Genomic DNA, 17,888 nt, shown 5'->3' on the forward strand with positions numbered 1-17,888 from the left:
GTTTCATAAAATGTTTTTTAATTTCCAAGTCGATCGTTTGTAGAAAACGACGCTGATTTCTCACTTATTTCCAGCCGGTACAAATCTTAACGGCCTCTTACAAAATCATCGTCTCTTGAAACTGAATTTTTCCGATGGAAAAAAAGCTTCTTCGGAAACAGTTCCCAACAGTTTCTACAGTGTTGTCGAGTACTGGTGCCAGCCAGACCAATGGAAATAATGCGATGTGCGAGGTTTCGCGTAAAACGTTTTCCTCCCCTTGCCCAAAAATTTCCGAGGGGGCAACATATGAATTCCTCTTGTATGGAAAACGTTTCGATATTTTCTACATATTAAAAAGAACAGCAATATTTATCAAACAGCCACTTTGTGATAACCGCAATTTCTTCTATGTCCGTCGTCGGGGGCGTAGGGAGCCTCTGGGCGCAAGCGTTTATTTTATCCCTACGCGAAGAAATGTTTACTTTACCAGGGTAGGATAATTCACAAGGTACATTGACAAGAAAAAACGCCTCTTGTGCAGTGAGTTCAGCTAAACTCAGCTTGACTTTGATCTTCAGCTGAATTCTTATTATCTGCCAGTGAATGTCTAATCTTTTGCCTTGGCTGATCGTGCGAATTGCTGGGAATAAAAGTTAAGGAACGCAATAATAATAATAATAATAATCGATAAATTGACAATAATCAACATTGCTGTGCCAGCGGCCCAAAATATCCTTACTATCACATTGCTGTGATATCCTTACTACTGAGGAGGAAAAAGTGGAAAGGTATCAAGACCTACAATAGCTCTCGAAATTAAAAGAATCCACAGAGACACGAGAGTGACAGTAATACCCATCGTGATTGGTGCGCTTGGAACTATCTCGAAGAATGCAAAGGTCTGGTATGGGAGGTGTCCCCGAATGGTGACGATGATTATCTCCGCGTTTCAGTGGCTAGAGAAACCGACCGGTACCCCTGAGGTCAGGGGTTCGAATCCCCTTGGAGAATAATCTTTTTCCATATTCCAACCTTGCGACATGGCACTCAAAATTTGTCAATCGGAAGTCACAACAAAACCAGACTTGTGTAGCTAGCTACCACAAGTTTCCCGTCCTCGGCTTGTCTGCTACACAACCGTTCTTTGTGTCGTCACGAAATGTTTCGCCCATAACGGCTGTGTAGAAGACTAGCCCTTGTCGTTCATCGTCCCAGGGGAAATTGAAGAAAATGTTTATGAATTTGTTTTTTCGGGGGGAGGGGGGAGGGCAAACAAAGTCTATTATGGGAGATGTGCAAATTGCGAATTACACCTAATAGTTTTGAATTATTACACCCCTTGATTGGCTAAAAAATACCGCAACATTCACCAATCAGAAGCAGAAGCACGTGCCGCTGCTAAACACACTTTCCCGCGTTTCGCGCCAACTGGATGCGTTTGCTCCGAGTTTGACTTGTTCCCAGTCAGTTGTTTTTTCGCTTTACAAATCTCATTATAATGCACTGTGAGCAAGCAATTATGAAAATTCTTTAGATCATTTACAAATATCCAACATTCAAGGATACGATAACCAGAGGTTTTCCATGTAGAATGTAGCCATGTGCGTCTCTCAGAGCTCTCTTAGCTTTTTCTTCACTTGGTAACGTTATGAACGCTTGACCCTTCATCCGACCTTCCTTCATAAGACGAACGTCAAATCTAAAATTGATAAGAACAACTACTTGTCAAACAACAACATCGGATTCCAGCAAAATGTCCTCAAAGCTCTGCTCACGGGATGTCAGATTTTAAGTCCTGCCAGGATGTTGAGAAAGGATTTTATTTATCCTTTTCACTCTAAAGTTTGCACAAACTTCTACATTAAAATTGTACAACACTTGAAAAATAGTTATTATCCTTTGAGAACCTGAAAAAACTGAGAAAGAGGATTCGTTTGAATGGACGTATCAATAGGAATAACATGGGCATTATTTGTCGTATCATTTTAATCAGTTATATAGTAACAAGGTAAAATTGTTTTGAAATCGGCAGAAGCAATCGAGGCTACGAGGGCTACATAGATAAAAAAGGAAAGCAGTTTTACCGCCATTTTGGAACATTAAAGGTGAATTGAAATTGTTCACGTCAGTCATTCCGTTATAAATCCAGTCTGACAAACCTGTCTCTCTCTTCCTCAACACTGTGATTAACATACCGACCAAATATGTACTTGAGGTCCTAAATAAGAGAAATAGCCATGTAACAAAGCCATACAAACTGAATTAGAGCGTACGAAAAATTTAGTCTGTTAAAGAAGAGCTTCAGCCCAAACAGATCATAGAAGCAACACAGCTTGCAATCTGAAGGGAAAGGTATAAAAGATAGTGGTGGCGGTGGCGGTGGCGGTGGCGGTGGCGGTGGCGGCGGCGATGATGATGATGATGATGATGGTGTTGAAGCTGGTAGTGATTACGATGATAATGGTGATGATGACGTTGGAGGATGAAGCGTCTCTCTGTGAGGAATAGCTCGACATATCATTTCTTTAATGATATTGGAGAAACTTTTAGCTTTTCTTCTCCAAGAGGCCGTCACACTCAAACTCTTAATTAGTGGAGATCTTAAAAGGGAAGACTTAAGTCAAAAAAGTCGTGGTAGACCATAAGGTTCCTAAGTTTGATGGTTGCAAAGTAGAAATAACTATTCTTAAAACATGTAAATATTTTTCAGGGAGAAAAAACCAACGTCAAATATGGGAACAAGATGTCGTCAACTTAAGAACGTCATTTTATTCTCTAAGTCATGAAAGGAGAAATTCGTAACTCCCTTACGGTTCTTATTTAGCAAAATTTGCCAAAAGTAACACGAAGATATCTTTAGCAGAGAAAAGGGTGTTGGTCTAGGTCAGAACTGAACTATAGAGGGGTGCTGTTTTAAAACGCTGTTGCGTGATGCAGGAAAGTAAACTTTACTGGGTATTGATCTTTTTAAGTTAAAGGCTCATTAGTAAATTGATTATTCATTACGTTTCGTTCTCAACAGTAGACACAGAAATTTCCAGAACGCTAAAACATTTCTTCAATCAGCAAAGACTGAAATAGGACGTGTTATCTCACGTTCTAACAAGGCAAATTATAAGAATTTCGGTGTTCAATAAATACTAGGTCTTCCTACATGAATCAAAATTTGGTTTTACTTTTTAAATGCTTTAGATTTCCTTTGGTTGCTATGGTAAATAGACTTAGCTCAATTAGCATAAAAGCTAGGGGACTTCCGAAGGCCAAAGCCATAGAGAATTACGTCACCCTTTTTTTCGCTGCCATTTCAGTCTTTTCGTGGAGAAATGGTGCATAGTAGTTTGGGCCACTTCTTTTAAATTTAACTCCCCGAGGGATTAAAGGAAAAAAACCACAACCCTTATCAATTGATCATTTGCTTGTAAAAATTTCGAAAATTAGTGACCATTGGCTTAGTCCAGTGACAATGATATCAAGTTCGGCAAAAATTCACTGAATTGTTTTCTAAAACCTTAAACTAGAAAATAATAATAATTAACAATTAAAAATTTATAACGCGCCTTTTCCATGCAAAACATATATAGATAATTCTTATCAAAACTTTGAGGAAATGATTTTACTAAATCTTTAGTTTTCGAATCGCGCGCACCAAGAATCAAAATATAACAGACGTTTTCCTAAGCAAGAACAACGCTGGTGTAAAAAACATGTACCTTTTCCTCGACATGTTTTGCTACGTTCTTGATGTACAGTCTGCACGTAGGGTCTCCAGGTTTGTAATTCTTAAAGGCAGATATATCGGCCATTTCTGTTAAAAAAGAGAAGAGAAAATGGTTAAGAATTACTGCGTGACATTCTCGGAGGATTTTCCTATGAAGCCTTATTTCTGGACAAAAAATGTGACTGAATGTTTAGCTCTGCATTGATTAATCAAGCTTTGTTGTTCAATTCCTTTTTCAAAATAGCAATATATATCTTTCTGCCCTTGAAGTGAAGTGTGCATGATATTTGCATCCCTTCTCCATCCCATTGCCTTTTTTCTAGTATTAGCTTCGAACTCCCAATAACTCGAACTTTTTTTTTGGTTTCCCTCGGCTTGACAAAACCGCCATGCTACGCAGGCTACGGAAATCGAGCTTACGATTTCCCTTGAAGGTTCGAGTTGTCAGGAGTCGACTGTAAATATCTTCGTAGAATTCGGATAAGGCGTTTCTCAGGTGTTATACTGTTCATGACCATTTGCAGTGCTGTGAGCTTTGAGCTAAAAGCCCAACTCTAGTTGAGACAACACTTAAAATATGAGCTTGATAGCATTTTGCGTTATTTTCTCGTCAGTTTATCCCTAAAACACTGAAGGTACAGAAAAACTATCATCTTCAATTCTTTTGCTTCAGCATAATTCACGATTTGTAGGCGTTAAATTACTTCAGGTATATTTCAGCAAAGCGTCAGAAATTTTGGCCAAAATAAGAGATTAGGGGTACGAAAATCAAAGGTTCAAAATAAAACCGTGGTTCGTATAACTTCAGGCAAACAAATATTTCAAGGATTTTTCATTTTTCAACGACAAATTACGGTTCCCAGGGCCCCTATGGAGACCAGCCTTTTATGATAGGCTACCCTGTGTAAATAAAGTTTTACTTACTTACTTACTTCAAGGACTAAGATTTATTTAATAAATCGGCATTCTTTAACCCCCAACCCTATTGGCTAAAAACGTCATGGAGTTATCTACGATTTTTACTTCTTCGACCATCGTTGATCACATTATTTTATACAACCGCTTTCCGCAGCAACACTTTGCAAAATTACTGGGTATGACATCTCAGCTACAGAAATAGCACTTGATATAAAGAAACAGAAATAAAATATTGTTCTTACACAAAAATGTTGCGGGTAAACAAAGAGAGATGAAGTTTCCCTTGTTAGAGGAAATACGATAACAATTCAAAGTAAATGAACCTTTGCTGCTTATCCTGTTCCTGCGTAATTCGGAAGATGATATAAATTCATTGCTTTCCTCAGAGATTAGTTCCTCTTCCTCCTCCTCATCCTCTTTGTTGTCATCAGCATCCACTGCGGGCGCAAATCTCCCAAACCCTTCGGTCGTCTCTGGAGGATTGGGAACTGATGCTAAAGAGATTCAATAAAAAATATACTCAAGAAAAACTAAAATCTGTATTATTATTATTATTATTATTATTATTATTATTATTATAATTATTATAATTATAATTATTATTATTATTATTATTATAATTATTATTATTATTATTCAAATGAACTTAAAAGAATATTTGCGGCTAACTCAGTTGTATCTTCTGAGCTCCATCTAATCAATTAATTTTCCCAGTTATCTTTTCTTAAATTTGTAATGCAAATGACACTTTTTTTGTAATATAATTCTAATGACGAATCAATATTGATTGATTGATTGATTGATTGCAAGAATCACTTATGTAGATAGATACCACTTATGCCAACCAAAAGTGCCAACATTTAAGAGATTCTAACCTTCCATTTCATTAGGTGTTCCAGCATCAAATATGCTTGAAATCGCCTCAGTAAGTTTGAACTCTATCTTCTTTGGCTGGCCAGAAGGCTGTTCAAAGGCTTTTTCTACAGGAACATGTTTTGATGAAGGCACTGATCGGCCTTTCTTGGTTGGTGGCTGGGATGGGTGAAGTGCCACCTTGTGTCGTTTTTTGGAGCTGGTGACGGGCTTCGCGACAGCCATCCTCTGAGCATGCTCAGCTCTTTCCTTAGCTCTGAGAAAATTACAAGGTTTTTTACTTTTTCAAAAACAAGACCATAAAAGTCAGAGATTGGGGAAACCACCATAAGAGAGGAGGATGTCCATTGTATGCTAAGAGTTATAGTTTATGGTAATGTGTAGAAAAATAAAGTACAGTGGAGCCACAATGTAACAAAGAACCAAGGGACTGAAGAAATCTGTACACTAATCAAGGTTTCATTATATTGGGGTTCTTTCTCATATATTTTACTATTACTGGGGTAAAAAAGATTGTTTGTCATACTTAGGACTTTGTTATTTGGAGGTTCATATATTGAGGTTTCACTGCACATGAAGAAAACCAAATACTTACATTCTGTGACAGCATTCAATTTCAAAAGCTTTTAATTTGCACAATTTAAAACAGTACATTGTTACTGAGAATTTAGTGCCTGTTTTAGTAGTCTCTTTAAGGGGTCAAATAAAGTTTGAGCCATACCCAGAATGGTCTATTTTAGGGGTTTAACTGTAATGTTTCAATGAACATTTCCATGGGTATTGTCTTCCATATGGGACTTCTCCGCCCCCGCCCCCCCGCACCCCCACTCCCAATGGAGGGTAGGAGTTTTGTAGTGTAAGGAACATTGTTTACCTCTTTTCTCTTTCCTCTTCATCGCTTTCAATTTCTGACTCATCACTTGACATAAACCTGTCATCATCTGAAGATAGAGCTGTCATCTGTGTTTCCTCCGTTGTCTCACCCAACTTGAAGATATGAGAAGGATTAAATAGATCAGTTAATTGTGTCATTATAAAAAAAGCTTGAATCTGATTAACGGATTGATCTGGTTCCTGACAGCCCATATTTATTGCTTAATTATGCTACTGTAATACCAAAACTATCCAATTGGACCTGTATGATTAGTAGGAGTTTGTAATCAGACAGGTCCCATCAGACAGTTGTACAGCCAGTGAAAATCGAGCTATGAGTACACTTGCTGAAGTCTCATGAAAAAGACCATGTTGTGGTAAAATTCTGAAAAGTGACATGGCCTTGAAACAGTGACATACATGGTTCGTATAACTTCAGAGAAACAAAATGGAACGACTTTTCAAGGACAAATTACAGTTTTTAAGGTCAAGATTTATTGAATAAATTGGCATTCTTTGACCCCCTTTTACAATACATTGGTATCATTTTTCTGTCGTTGGAGGTCTTATCACGTTTTCTTGCGATTGTTGAGCAGCTGGCTGAGGTTGATTCTAGTACATGTACGCCCACCTACCCCACCCCTAAGCCAACATTTTGCCCTAAGTGAGAAGTAAATGTTAATGTTGGCTTAGGGGAGGGGTAGGTGGGCATACATGTACTAGAATCAACCTCAGCCAGCTGCTCAACGATCGCAAGAAACATGACAAGACCTCCAACGACAGAAAAATGATAGAAAAACCTGGTCATTGGATGCATGACAATTTCATTGAAAATTAACTACTAGAAATTGTGCATTTACCATTATGTCAATTACAACAGTCTTTTTTTATAAAGCTTTAAAGATTACTGTGTTTTGAGTTGCATATTGTATTTAGACAGGAGATCAGAGCACAAATGAACAGTACCGCAGTACCATGATAGGTCTTCTATTACCAAACACCATCAGCCAAAAAGATACTACAATACTGCAAATTAAAATTAAAATTACCAAAATGCCACTTGAAAAAAAGCTCAATACAGCATTACCCCAATGTCCCCCTCCACGACGCAAGTAAATTTTAACCTCTCACTTGTCCTCATGGACTTTTTCGTAGGCTGACTTACCACTGGTGGGGTAGGGGTAACTTGACCAAATGGAGCTGGAAGATTCATTTTATTCATCAAATGCAAAACCTACCAAGAAGTGGAACAGTATTGCTAATTTGTTATTGTCATAATATCACTATTACCTCTCAATAAAATTGTTTAATGTCATCTATCTAAGTGAAGGAGAATTTGAAATCATAGCAGAAGTCACTTAGGGCCTTCTAGGTGCCCCTTCAATATTAAATAAAACTTGCAAAGTTTAATGCATTTTTTCAAGTAATGTATGTTAAGTACCATAAGTGACATTTTGGCACCTGACTGCAAAATTTATTTCACATTGTTAAAAGTATGTAAAATTGGAAGGAAGTCATGATCTGTTTAACTGCTCATGGCAGATTACATTCATTGTCAAATGATATGGTCAGTTATAACTCCAATGACCAACTTTAGTTGCAGCCTTTCTACAAACTGTGCAGAAATCAGCAGCAGTGTAACAGTGTTGAGTACTGTTTAATAAATGAAGAGTACTTAGCACTTAATTAAGTGTAAAACATAAACATAATGCATAGCCACGTTGCTTCACAGTGGATAAAGCACTTGAGTTGGAAGTCTAATGAATGGCTTCTAAGTTCTTCTCAATCTGTTTAATTTTTCAGTATATCCTCCATTCTCTGTAACAAATTATGGGGATAATTATTTTCTGCATGCTAATAATGTGCTTTTCATACTCGTTTCATTACTTCCACATGTACATGTACATGTACAACAGTAAATGTCATATCTAGATGAATCGATCATGTATTCACCACAAGAAAAGTGAAAAATATTGTCACTTATTCACCTGGATGTAAAATCTTGGTACACAAGCCAAAGTGTGAGCGATGTTGGTGAGAATTGTGGCATTTACAGGAGGGTAGACATAATGAAGGCTGGGATTCGAAGCATAATTTATTCTGCAAATTATTAAAAACTTTAATTAACTGTACTGAAATCTATAACATGAGAAAGGGCTGGCTGTGAAATCATTGTCTCTGCCCGTTAATGATCTATTGTTTTAAAGACAAAATAATAAACATCATCTCACTTTTACAAAGAATGCAATGAAGAGCATTTGTGGCACCAAGCACCCGCTAAGCCTCACTAAACCTCACAATATTAAATAACAATAAATTAGCATTGACGAAGCCTTTCAGTGTTCAGTGATAGATCATCTTTCCTCATAAAGGGAGCAAAAACCAGATAAAAAAAGAAAATTCTCTGAACAATCTGAAAATAATCAACAGGGCCATCCATAGGCTTGATTTCCACCACTCTCTCGGTCCTCCCCGAGAAGAGAGGAGAAAAGCGCGCGTTCATTTCCCAAACAGTGGCTGGTAATTGAGCCTAGGACATCCAGGGTTTAAGGTATACTATGTACAGATTTTTTTTCTTCCTTCCCAGTGGGTAATATAGCTAAACAATTTTGGGTATACAATGCATATAGCTCTCCATGTAGTAAGGGAAATGTTGGGAATTTTTTAATAGTCAATTTTATTTTATTTTTTTTTGAAGGGGATATTGACGGTGACATTAATATAACTCAACTCCAACCTCCCTTGCCTTCCCCCTCCCACTGAGTATGACTCCAGGAAGGTTTGAGGCAAAGGAAAATTCAGTCTAAAATTTTGTTCTTTTTCTTTATCACTAAGGTTAATATACCTTGGTTTTAGAATCATAATAAAAATAAGCACCTTATACAAAATAACTCTCAAACATCATATTTCAAAATGTCACTTCTATTTTTCTCTTACCCTAAGCCTGGTGCCATTCCTTGCATGTTAGATTTCGCTTTTTCTTTAGTGCCTTGCTCTGATTCTTGTTTTCTGGTTTCTTTTTCATCCCTACCATTTTCAGCAAGTTCTGTTTGAGGGGAGACTCTACCAAAAAAGACCCCATCATTAATAATGCAACTCACTATTGATCCTAAATTCTTAGTTCAAAATCCAGTTGCAATTTTTGAATACTGGTACATTTTGTCAGCCATAAACAAAATTTCAATTCTTGGCAATGATCATGAAGGAATTTTGAAGGGTTGTGTTTTGCTGACCATTGAAAACTGCATCTAGCAAACAAGTAAACCTCAAGTGGGGTAACTCCAACTACTCATAATAAAAAGCAAAAGATTATGAAAAAATGATGTCATATGAGTGAGTATCTTTTGGCACAGGCATCCCAAGCTCATGTTAAAAGGGTGGAAGAGAGCGAGTTGGTATCGTGTTTCAGGTGATCATTGAGACATTGTATGAGAAGTAAAATACTAAGGTCTGTGAACAACAAATATCATTATATTTTACCTTTTGTTCAATAAACTAAACAAGATGAAGTAAAGCTTAACTTTGTGTTATGAACGGAGTTACAGGGGTAACGCAATAGAGCCAAAGAGTTGACGCACTTGCATCACAGAATGTAAATCACATTAGACCCTCATAATTTGAGCTTGGGATGCCTGTGCTTTTGAATGCAGTCAAGACTAACACGACTGAATTCCATGTGCGACCACCTCTTGTACGTGACGACCTCCTATAACTAATTTCTTCATCAAACTTTCTTAGTCAAATCCTTATGATTGGAAACCCTTAATAACGACTACCTATCATTTTTTTCTTTTTTTTTCAGGATGGGGGTGGGGACAACCATTTTTATGATTTTCCATTGTTTTTAAACTCTTGTAGATGACCACTCAACATATGGTTCACTGTATGTGTGAAGCTACAATACTAGAGTACACAAAGACTTTTTAGTGACAAAAAGGAACTACTCATATGGTGACTTGGAAATTGAATGCAATAAATGTTATTCTTTTCCCTTTTTTTTTTCTTTCCACACTGAGAAGATCCTCTTTAATTCTTGTAAGCGACCATTAAACCTTTAAATTTAATTATTGGGCGGTTGCTTACAGGAGGTTCAACTTTGGCTGCTTACCTACTGCACTGTCGAGCAGCAAGATGTTCATGATACGGTTTTGCATACTCAACAGTTAATCTACTACCAAGGATTTCTATCTGGTGTAACTGAGAAAGAGCCTATGAAGTAAGTAAGGCATTATTATTATTCACATAACCAAACATTATACACCATACAGTACATGAAGTGTTTAAAAGGCTCCTTGTAACTGGCCACTGACAAAACAAATATAAACTAAGTACCCTGCTAAGTAGAGGTTTCTTTCCAGCATTCAAACATGTATGGAGTTGTTCACATTGCTGACATTTGTGTAGGCTGGCTTGTTAACATCCCTGAGTTTCTGTCAGTAATACTAAAACAAGCCAACCTACTGATGACTTGGTACAGGCTGAAAACCATGCCACAAAGGAACCTCTGCTAGCAGGGTAAATCTTAATTGACAGAGGATGAAATATCACGCAAAAATAACTGGAAATCTTACAGAATAAGATAAAAGGTATACATTAGTATTCAATGTGAATTAGACACATTTTACGCACAAATACAGTTCAACAGCCTACCCGAGCTGCTTCAGCTTGAGTAGAAAATTCCGCAAAAGCAGCATCTCTCTGAAAATCAAGTGAAGTTTTACTAACTAATGGTTATTACAAAATTCCATTATACAGGAATAATTTATTAAACAATAATATATTATTGTTTAATAAATTAAGTCCACAATCTTGGAAATGAAAAAAGATAAATATGAAAACAACCTCTCCAAGATTCAGGTCTCTGTGAATTTTCATATGGGAGATACTTGGAGAAATGTTCTACACAAATTTATAGTTATACTTTATATGGAGACACCAAGTTAGTATTCCTTCTGAGGGACACCAAGAAGACTTTCTAACCAACTCCCTAATTCATCCTAGCTATTTAGAAATAACCCCCCATAAATTTTACATATTGTGAATGTGACCCCCACACAATTGCAGCAGAATCTATGAATATTCTAGCTACAAATAATTTTGCGCTGAAGTTCACCACATACTCTATCTACAGTTGTGTCTTTAAGATGGGTGTTAACTATTCATGGCTTTTACACTCTATTTTGATTCCTGCTTGTAAGAGCTTTGACCTACTTTCATGAAAATTATGAAAATGACCCCCCAGGTAATACTTCCTGCCATGTCATGCAAAAGCTTAGAAATGCAAGCATATGCTTGTCATGGAACAAAAACCCTTTCAAGACAAAAACTGGAAAATAAAAGTGTTAAGCCGCACATGCTCTAGACAATACCTTATAAAATAATGTAAGAACTCAGAAGAACTGACAATATTATTGTGTAGTTTGAATATTTTGATGTCAAGTGAAAACCAGCAATATTTTCATTCAAATATCACATAAAACCTCCACGAAGAAGAATTAATTAATTTCAACCAAAGAATATGTTTTGTCACTTCAGAAAAAAAACAGCTAGTGTACACAATTTTGGAGTTCTTGACTAGAAACTTAAACACAAGGGCCATCCGTTGAGGACGCTTGCTCTTTTTAGTATGAAAATGTTTCTATTGACTAAGTTAAACCACTCACAAGCAGATCTTGTGAAATATACCATAACAGAATCACGCCAATTCATTGCATTTTTTAAGAAATATCAGGAAACACTGCACAGCAGGTTTAATGAGCTTAATAGTGACAATAGTGCAAATTCGTGAAATGACACTGAGACAGATCCTTGACAGATTAAAAGCCAGATGCTCACCATTTTCCCTCTTCTTTCCATACATATTACTTCCTTAGCTCCAAAATGTTTCAGTAAGTCAGTTTTGTCGCTCACATTCAGCTGAGAAGGCAAGTGTCTCACTAACAACTTAGTGCACCCGCTTTCCGCCATATTGAATTATTGGAATAACCGCTGTACCGGTACTACAGGCTCAAATTTACTGATGCCAAACTTGTGCGAAGGAATAAAAATCATGGCAGAGGAAAATAAGGTGAGGTTTAGTCTGAACTGTCAGTCGTTTCCATGGCCCTAACCAGTGGGTAAGGTCTGAAGAAGGAGGAGGACTTAAGACTGCAGAACTTGCCGTATAGAAAAAGTAGCCCATATGGGCTCCTGGCATTAATATCCGTACCCCCCGGTTGAGGACTTACCTTTTCTTACTTCCATAAAATATGGGCTTACCACTGAAGAATTGGGTCATACCCCTGAAGAATATGGGTTTACCACTGAAGTGAAGAATTTTGTGAAAATCAAGGCTTCACCCCCAAAGAATTCAGTATTTTTGTACTCTACCCCTAAAGAAATCTTCAATTTTTATAACTTACCCCTGGAGAATTCTATGGTTCCTCAACCGAGGGGGGTGCGGATATTAAATGCAATATACAGGCATATAGCCCATTATGATATTAGACGTGAAAAGATTCAACCATTTTTATAGCCTGTGCGGCGGGCGGCAATCAAAAGGGGAGAGGGAAGGAGGGAAAAGGAAGTGGGGATTTCATTTCCCTTTTGCACTTTTCTCCTGACCCCCCCCCCCCCCCTCCCCTTTTTGTGCCTAGTCTCTCAATGGGAGGAGAGGAATGAGGCACCCTCTCTCTCTCTTTCTCCATAGGGAAGGGTAGGAGAGAACCCTAGGAAGAAGGTAGACTTGGTTGCCTGTTTTAGTAAAGTCTGTTTTAAATACCCAGAAGGGAGGGGGAGGGGGGGAGGCCTTCAAAGCCTGACCTTTCAAGATACTTAATGGTGAAATTATATGACCTGTTTAAGGCTCAAGACCCTGTAAACCATACCCTGTTTAGTTTCACAAACCCATATAGGCAAAATAAGGAAGTGCCCTCTCTGCCAGGGTCAAATAAAGCCTGACCCTTGAAAGTTCTTGGTTAAAATTTTCCAACAAAAATCCCAAAAAAAATCTCCCTTGAACTCAGTGTTTATTGTCTAGTCACCAATCAGCACAAAGCAAAGATCAGGGCAAAAACCAGAAACTTATTACTATTGCTGCTCCTAGTTTAGTTTTCTCACGGCTAATTGGAATTTTCCTAACAAAAAAATAACATTCCTGAAATATTTCTTGTGTTCATGGTTTTCTGAGTTTCTCAGACTGTGAAAGGTGTAATATTTATTGCTTGCTCAATTTATTAACATCCCTGTTATAATCAAGGAAAACCCTAAAAATGGGGCAGGCTTTTTGAAAAATTATGATTAGCCTCCTAAACATATTTTCCCTTTTGGCCTATCATGCACAGGGCTGTGAGAAAGTTTTGAGTTCGACGACTGAGTTGTCAAAGTAAGCGGCCAGTCCAGAGATTTTTTATGTAAAAACACCATCCGTAAAGAAATGCCAAGCAAAGTAGCCGGCCAATACTAACCAAGTAGGCGGTGATTTTCGCAGGCCGCCGGCCACTTTTGACAACCCTGCATGCATGACTCCCACCAGCCACCACTACCCACCACTTCTTAACCCCTCATTGCCGAGCCAAAAGAATATTATTTTATATACAATAAATCCTCAATTAAGCCCCCCACCCCCTCTCAAAGAGGCCAATCAACATCCACAACACTGCTAAATGATGGTGCATTAGATGGCATGATTAACACCCGGGGGGGGGGGGGGGGTACTCCCTTATAAGGACTTAATGGGGACATGCGGCCAGCCAAGTATGTTTTTCGGGATTTTTGTCTTAAACAGGGTATTGAATTTATCACTTTTTGTCTTAAACAAGATAACTGTCTCAAACAGGGTATTAAAAAATCGGAATTCTGTCTTAAACAGGGTAGGGAAATCAGCGATATTTGTCTTAAACAGGGTCAGGGTATGAGGGGCCACGCCGCACCTCCCCACCCAGGGATATATCGAGTATCCCCCCGGGGATTTACAAACTCAGTGAATGTGGATTTTGTTTCATTCAGTCAACTTTATTTGAAGCAAGTATATGGTGAAAGTGCTGTTTGATAATTACTATATATTCAGTATATAGGTTAAAAATTGTCATTACTTTCTGACAAGACTGTAGTTTGAAAACAATGATCTTTCCTGAATTGCACATTGCAGCAAACATCATATACCAGTTTCCCTTGTTTTTGTGAGGTGACCAGCTGCTTGGCTGGTTCAGCTTGAAGAAAGAAATAGAACCAGTGCTGCCAGTATTGCGTTAATAAAGAAAGCAGCCAGAAAATGAACCAAAGCTTGGGCAGACATAGTCAGTGCTCTACCCAAATTATTGTAAAGAGCTAGGGATGTGATCATGTGTCAAATTTTTCCTAAGTCTTGCAAGAAAATACAAGCAATTTCTAAGGAGAATCTACCATAAATAAGAAGTCACGTCGGTTTTCTTCAGGGACTTATTTCATACAATGTTAAGGATCACAAAAGCCTGGGACCAGGCTCCGCATTGAGAAAAGGAAAAAAAATTGGCACGCGAAGCAAGCCAAGAGGTGTAGTCTGGGGAGTGGAAAGGGTGGCAGAGGCATGTCTCCAGGCTCCGCCGCCCTTTCCTCATCCCCAGGCCACTGCTGGTTTCGCTTCACTTGCCAATATTTTTCCGATTTCACCTCGTTTTTTGCCTTTTTCCCCCACTGCGAAGCCTGGTCCCAGCCTAGGATTACAATAATATCATCAATCAATTGCTTCATCAATGGTTCATTCCTCAACCCTTCACTCTCAGAAAACTATTGCTGAGGGACTATATTAGAATCCCAATTTTGTCTGTGGATGAAATTCTGTTGCACCCACTGAAATGGTACTGTGGCATGTTGCATTGTTTTCTAGTATAATCTTTTGAGTGTCAATGTATTTAGCTCAAAAATGCTAATTGACAATGCTAGAACTAGCCTTGTAGAGCATCTGAGAAAACCTCTCGGCGGGTGAAACTAGAGCTAAAAAAACTGGATGCTCTCGCAGACTATGCTACTACTGTCAAGTCTCTCTAACACAAACACCTTTGGGAAAGACATTTAAGTCTGTGTCTTAGAGAGATGTCTGTCACTCAGTTAGTCAAATAAAAGGTGTAATGAACATGGTGTAGGTGTCCATTTTAATGAGGTGCCTTTAAGAGAGTCGTCAGTTGACTGCATTGTCATCAGAGACAGGATCACCATATTTACATGGTCATCCGAGCCAGGCAAAGGTTCAGGCACTTGCAGAGCAAAGGCAGTTTCTTTATGTCTCAGTTATTCTAAGACCCCAAGTATTGGTCTAGCCTCAGGGATCGAGCCCATGACATCCCATTCTGCAGTGAAGCAATCTACTGCTATTCCTGTCACAATTAAAATAATATTGGAATTTGGAGTTTTTCTGAATTGCAATTTGAGGCACCCTAAACGTTATTTAACTTTGTCAGTAATTATTAACTTTGTCAGTTAAATAACGTTTAGAGTGCCTCAAATTACAATTCAGAAAAACTACAAATAATTATAATTGTTAATAACTATTATTAACAGTGTTTCAACCACCAGGCCCTACACTCTACATCCTATCAGTATGCATGACCATTTACATCACAACAAGAGGCCACATACAGTAAAACACAATAAAATGGAAGACCCCACTTTCACTAGTCCGCTACACAGCCATTTTAAGTGCCGTCGTGCAATGCTCCTCCCCACAAACAGCTGCTGAGAATTGAACCACATTCCTTTCCCGCGGTTAGTCTATTAGAATTGAGCTTCCATTTTGTTGAAGGTTTTTCGTGCCACGTTTGCGGTGAAGACTCCTCCAATCACAGCTTTGCTTTTATCTGTCCCCCATGTGGGAATGACAGAACAATCAAAATCGTCACATGAAAACAAGCAATCAGAGTAGTGTTTTGTTGTCGTAGTCAAGTCCTATTCAAAATTTCCAAGATAAGCAGCGGCAGTGAGCAAGTCAAGCAAATGTGATGCACAACATGAATGTGCTTATAAAGTTACTGGGTATAGTTTCGGTAAGTCACTCTTCAATAACTCATATAAAGATTCCTTTCGTTTGACGTGTACAGCAATACAATCAGCACATCCGGCACATGAAATTGATCATACATATGTGCATTGACAAGAACCAACTGTAAGAGTATTGTAGGCCTATCAAACCTTTTCTCACCTTGAACTTCGTTAACCGCTTAAAAAAGCTTTCTTGCAAGTTAACCTTTTCGTTGCTTGAAGACACAGAGCCCATCCAAATTCAGCGATGATTGATTGATTTGTCAAAAATTGAGAAGCATGTTCACTTCCTAGTGCCCTGCGGCTCACGTATTGTCAATTTTCTGCTACATGATTGGTTTGTTCGTTAGACCACATACACAAAGGGAAAGGAATGTGGTTCGATTTTCAGCAGCCATTTGTGGGGAGGAGCGTTGCATGACAACACTAAAAACGGCTGTGTAGCAGACTACACGTTCACCAACAGTAATGTGTCTACTACAAATAACTGTGTGGAACCGGCCGATTGGATAATGGATCCCCATTGTGACACAGACATTTCATAATCGACCACTTTAGAACGAAAAAGAAAACTGAACTGAGTAAACTTTCACAAAGACTTCTGGGACCGTTATTGCGGACAGGGAAGAAAATTGACCGGCAGCTGATCGCTGCATCTCCAGTAACGACCCCTGAAAAAATTGTGGGATACATTTGGGCTCCAGTTTCCTTCTCACTTCCGAAGTGGCAAATCCACTAGCACTTTGTTTATACGTCAGGATTACACTGAAGCCGTACCCTTGACAACCCTTCATTACCTTTCATCCACACATCTGACAGCAAATCGTTGGCAGTTACGTCTTTTGACAGCTAGCACAACTGTAAGAACTGGCAACGTACACAGATGCAGTAACTCATCAATAGCAAGTAATGACAAAAGATGCCAATGATTAGTCTTAATAATTAGCACTTAACTGCAGCTGTGCACATTGCTTATATAATCATGGCTTTTAACTTTCCCATCCCAGAATATCCATTAAGCAAAACAAGATTGCCTTAAAGGAAAATGGATGGATTTTTTAACTGCATTTGTCACACGCACACACACACACAGAAACACATCAAAACATTTAAAAGGAGTTGACACAGTCCCAAGGAATTGGCAAATTGCCAAGTTAATTGTCATGTCTCATCAATATGCTTTCCCATGAATTTTCTTGTCTACTCAGCTGCACAAATAAAATAATAAGTCATTTAACTATAATGTGGAGTTCCGATCTCTCTCCTTATGCTCATTCCTGCAAGCAAATAAAAATACACAAGTCGCTATATACCTCAAATTTTAAGAAAGCGTATTCTGCGAGAATTGTCATTTTATTCCAACAATCAGACTACCACATATCGTAGAAACAAAGTTTTCTGGCTTCGTATCACTTGCAAATTAGTCCCTCATTTAGCTTTGCAACAAGACATTCATGACATTTCTTCCCATTAAGATCCTTGGAAACTAATTTTTGACACCACAATAATAAGTTCAAAGAAAACAAATCCA

At 38.2% G+C, this 17,888-nt stretch overlaps 1 protein-coding gene across 1 annotated transcript; it reads right to left on the minus strand.

Moving 5' to 3' along the window:
- Position 1: 1 nt before the first annotated feature.
- On the minus strand, positions 2 to 12,350 carry LOC140933738 (RNA-binding region-containing protein 3-like). The gene is made up of 13 exons (XM_073383359.1): positions 12,200 to 12,350; positions 11,015 to 11,062; positions 10,473 to 10,573; positions 9,302 to 9,427; positions 8,353 to 8,464; positions 7,530 to 7,598; positions 6,366 to 6,478; positions 5,494 to 5,747; positions 4,942 to 5,112; positions 3,693 to 3,787; positions 2,142 to 2,200; positions 1,549 to 1,681; positions 2 to 622 (listed from the first exon to the last, which is right to left on the minus strand). The coding sequence occupies exons 1-13, from the start codon at positions 12,329 to 12,331 to the stop codon at positions 590 to 592; spliced, it is 1,446 nt and encodes a 481-aa protein (XP_073239460.1). The 5' UTR covers positions 12,332 to 12,350; the 3' UTR covers positions 2 to 589.
- Between the last annotated feature and the right edge of the window lie 5,538 nt (positions 12,351 to 17,888).

This window comes from Porites lutea, chromosome 4, assembly GCF_958299795.1.
Source record: "Porites lutea chromosome 4, jaPorLute2.1, whole genome shotgun sequence".
Classification (NCBI taxonomy): domain Eukaryota; kingdom Metazoa; phylum Cnidaria; class Anthozoa; order Scleractinia; family Poritidae; genus Porites; species Porites lutea.

Bases quoted from the DNA above. Each gene is read 5' to 3' on its own strand.
- LOC140933738 (XM_073383359.1), bottom strand. From the start codon at position 12,331: ATGGCGGAAAGCGGGTGCACTAAGTTGTTAGTGAGACACTTGCCTTCT. The intron at 5,113-5,493 runs GTTAGAATCTCT...GAATCTCTTTAG, and splicing joins AACACCTAATGAAATGGAAG to CATCAGTTCCCAATCCTCCA. The intron at 2,201-3,692 runs GTACATGTTTTT...TCTCTTATTTAG, and splicing joins CAAAACATGTCGAGGAAAAG to GACCTCAAGTACATATTTGG.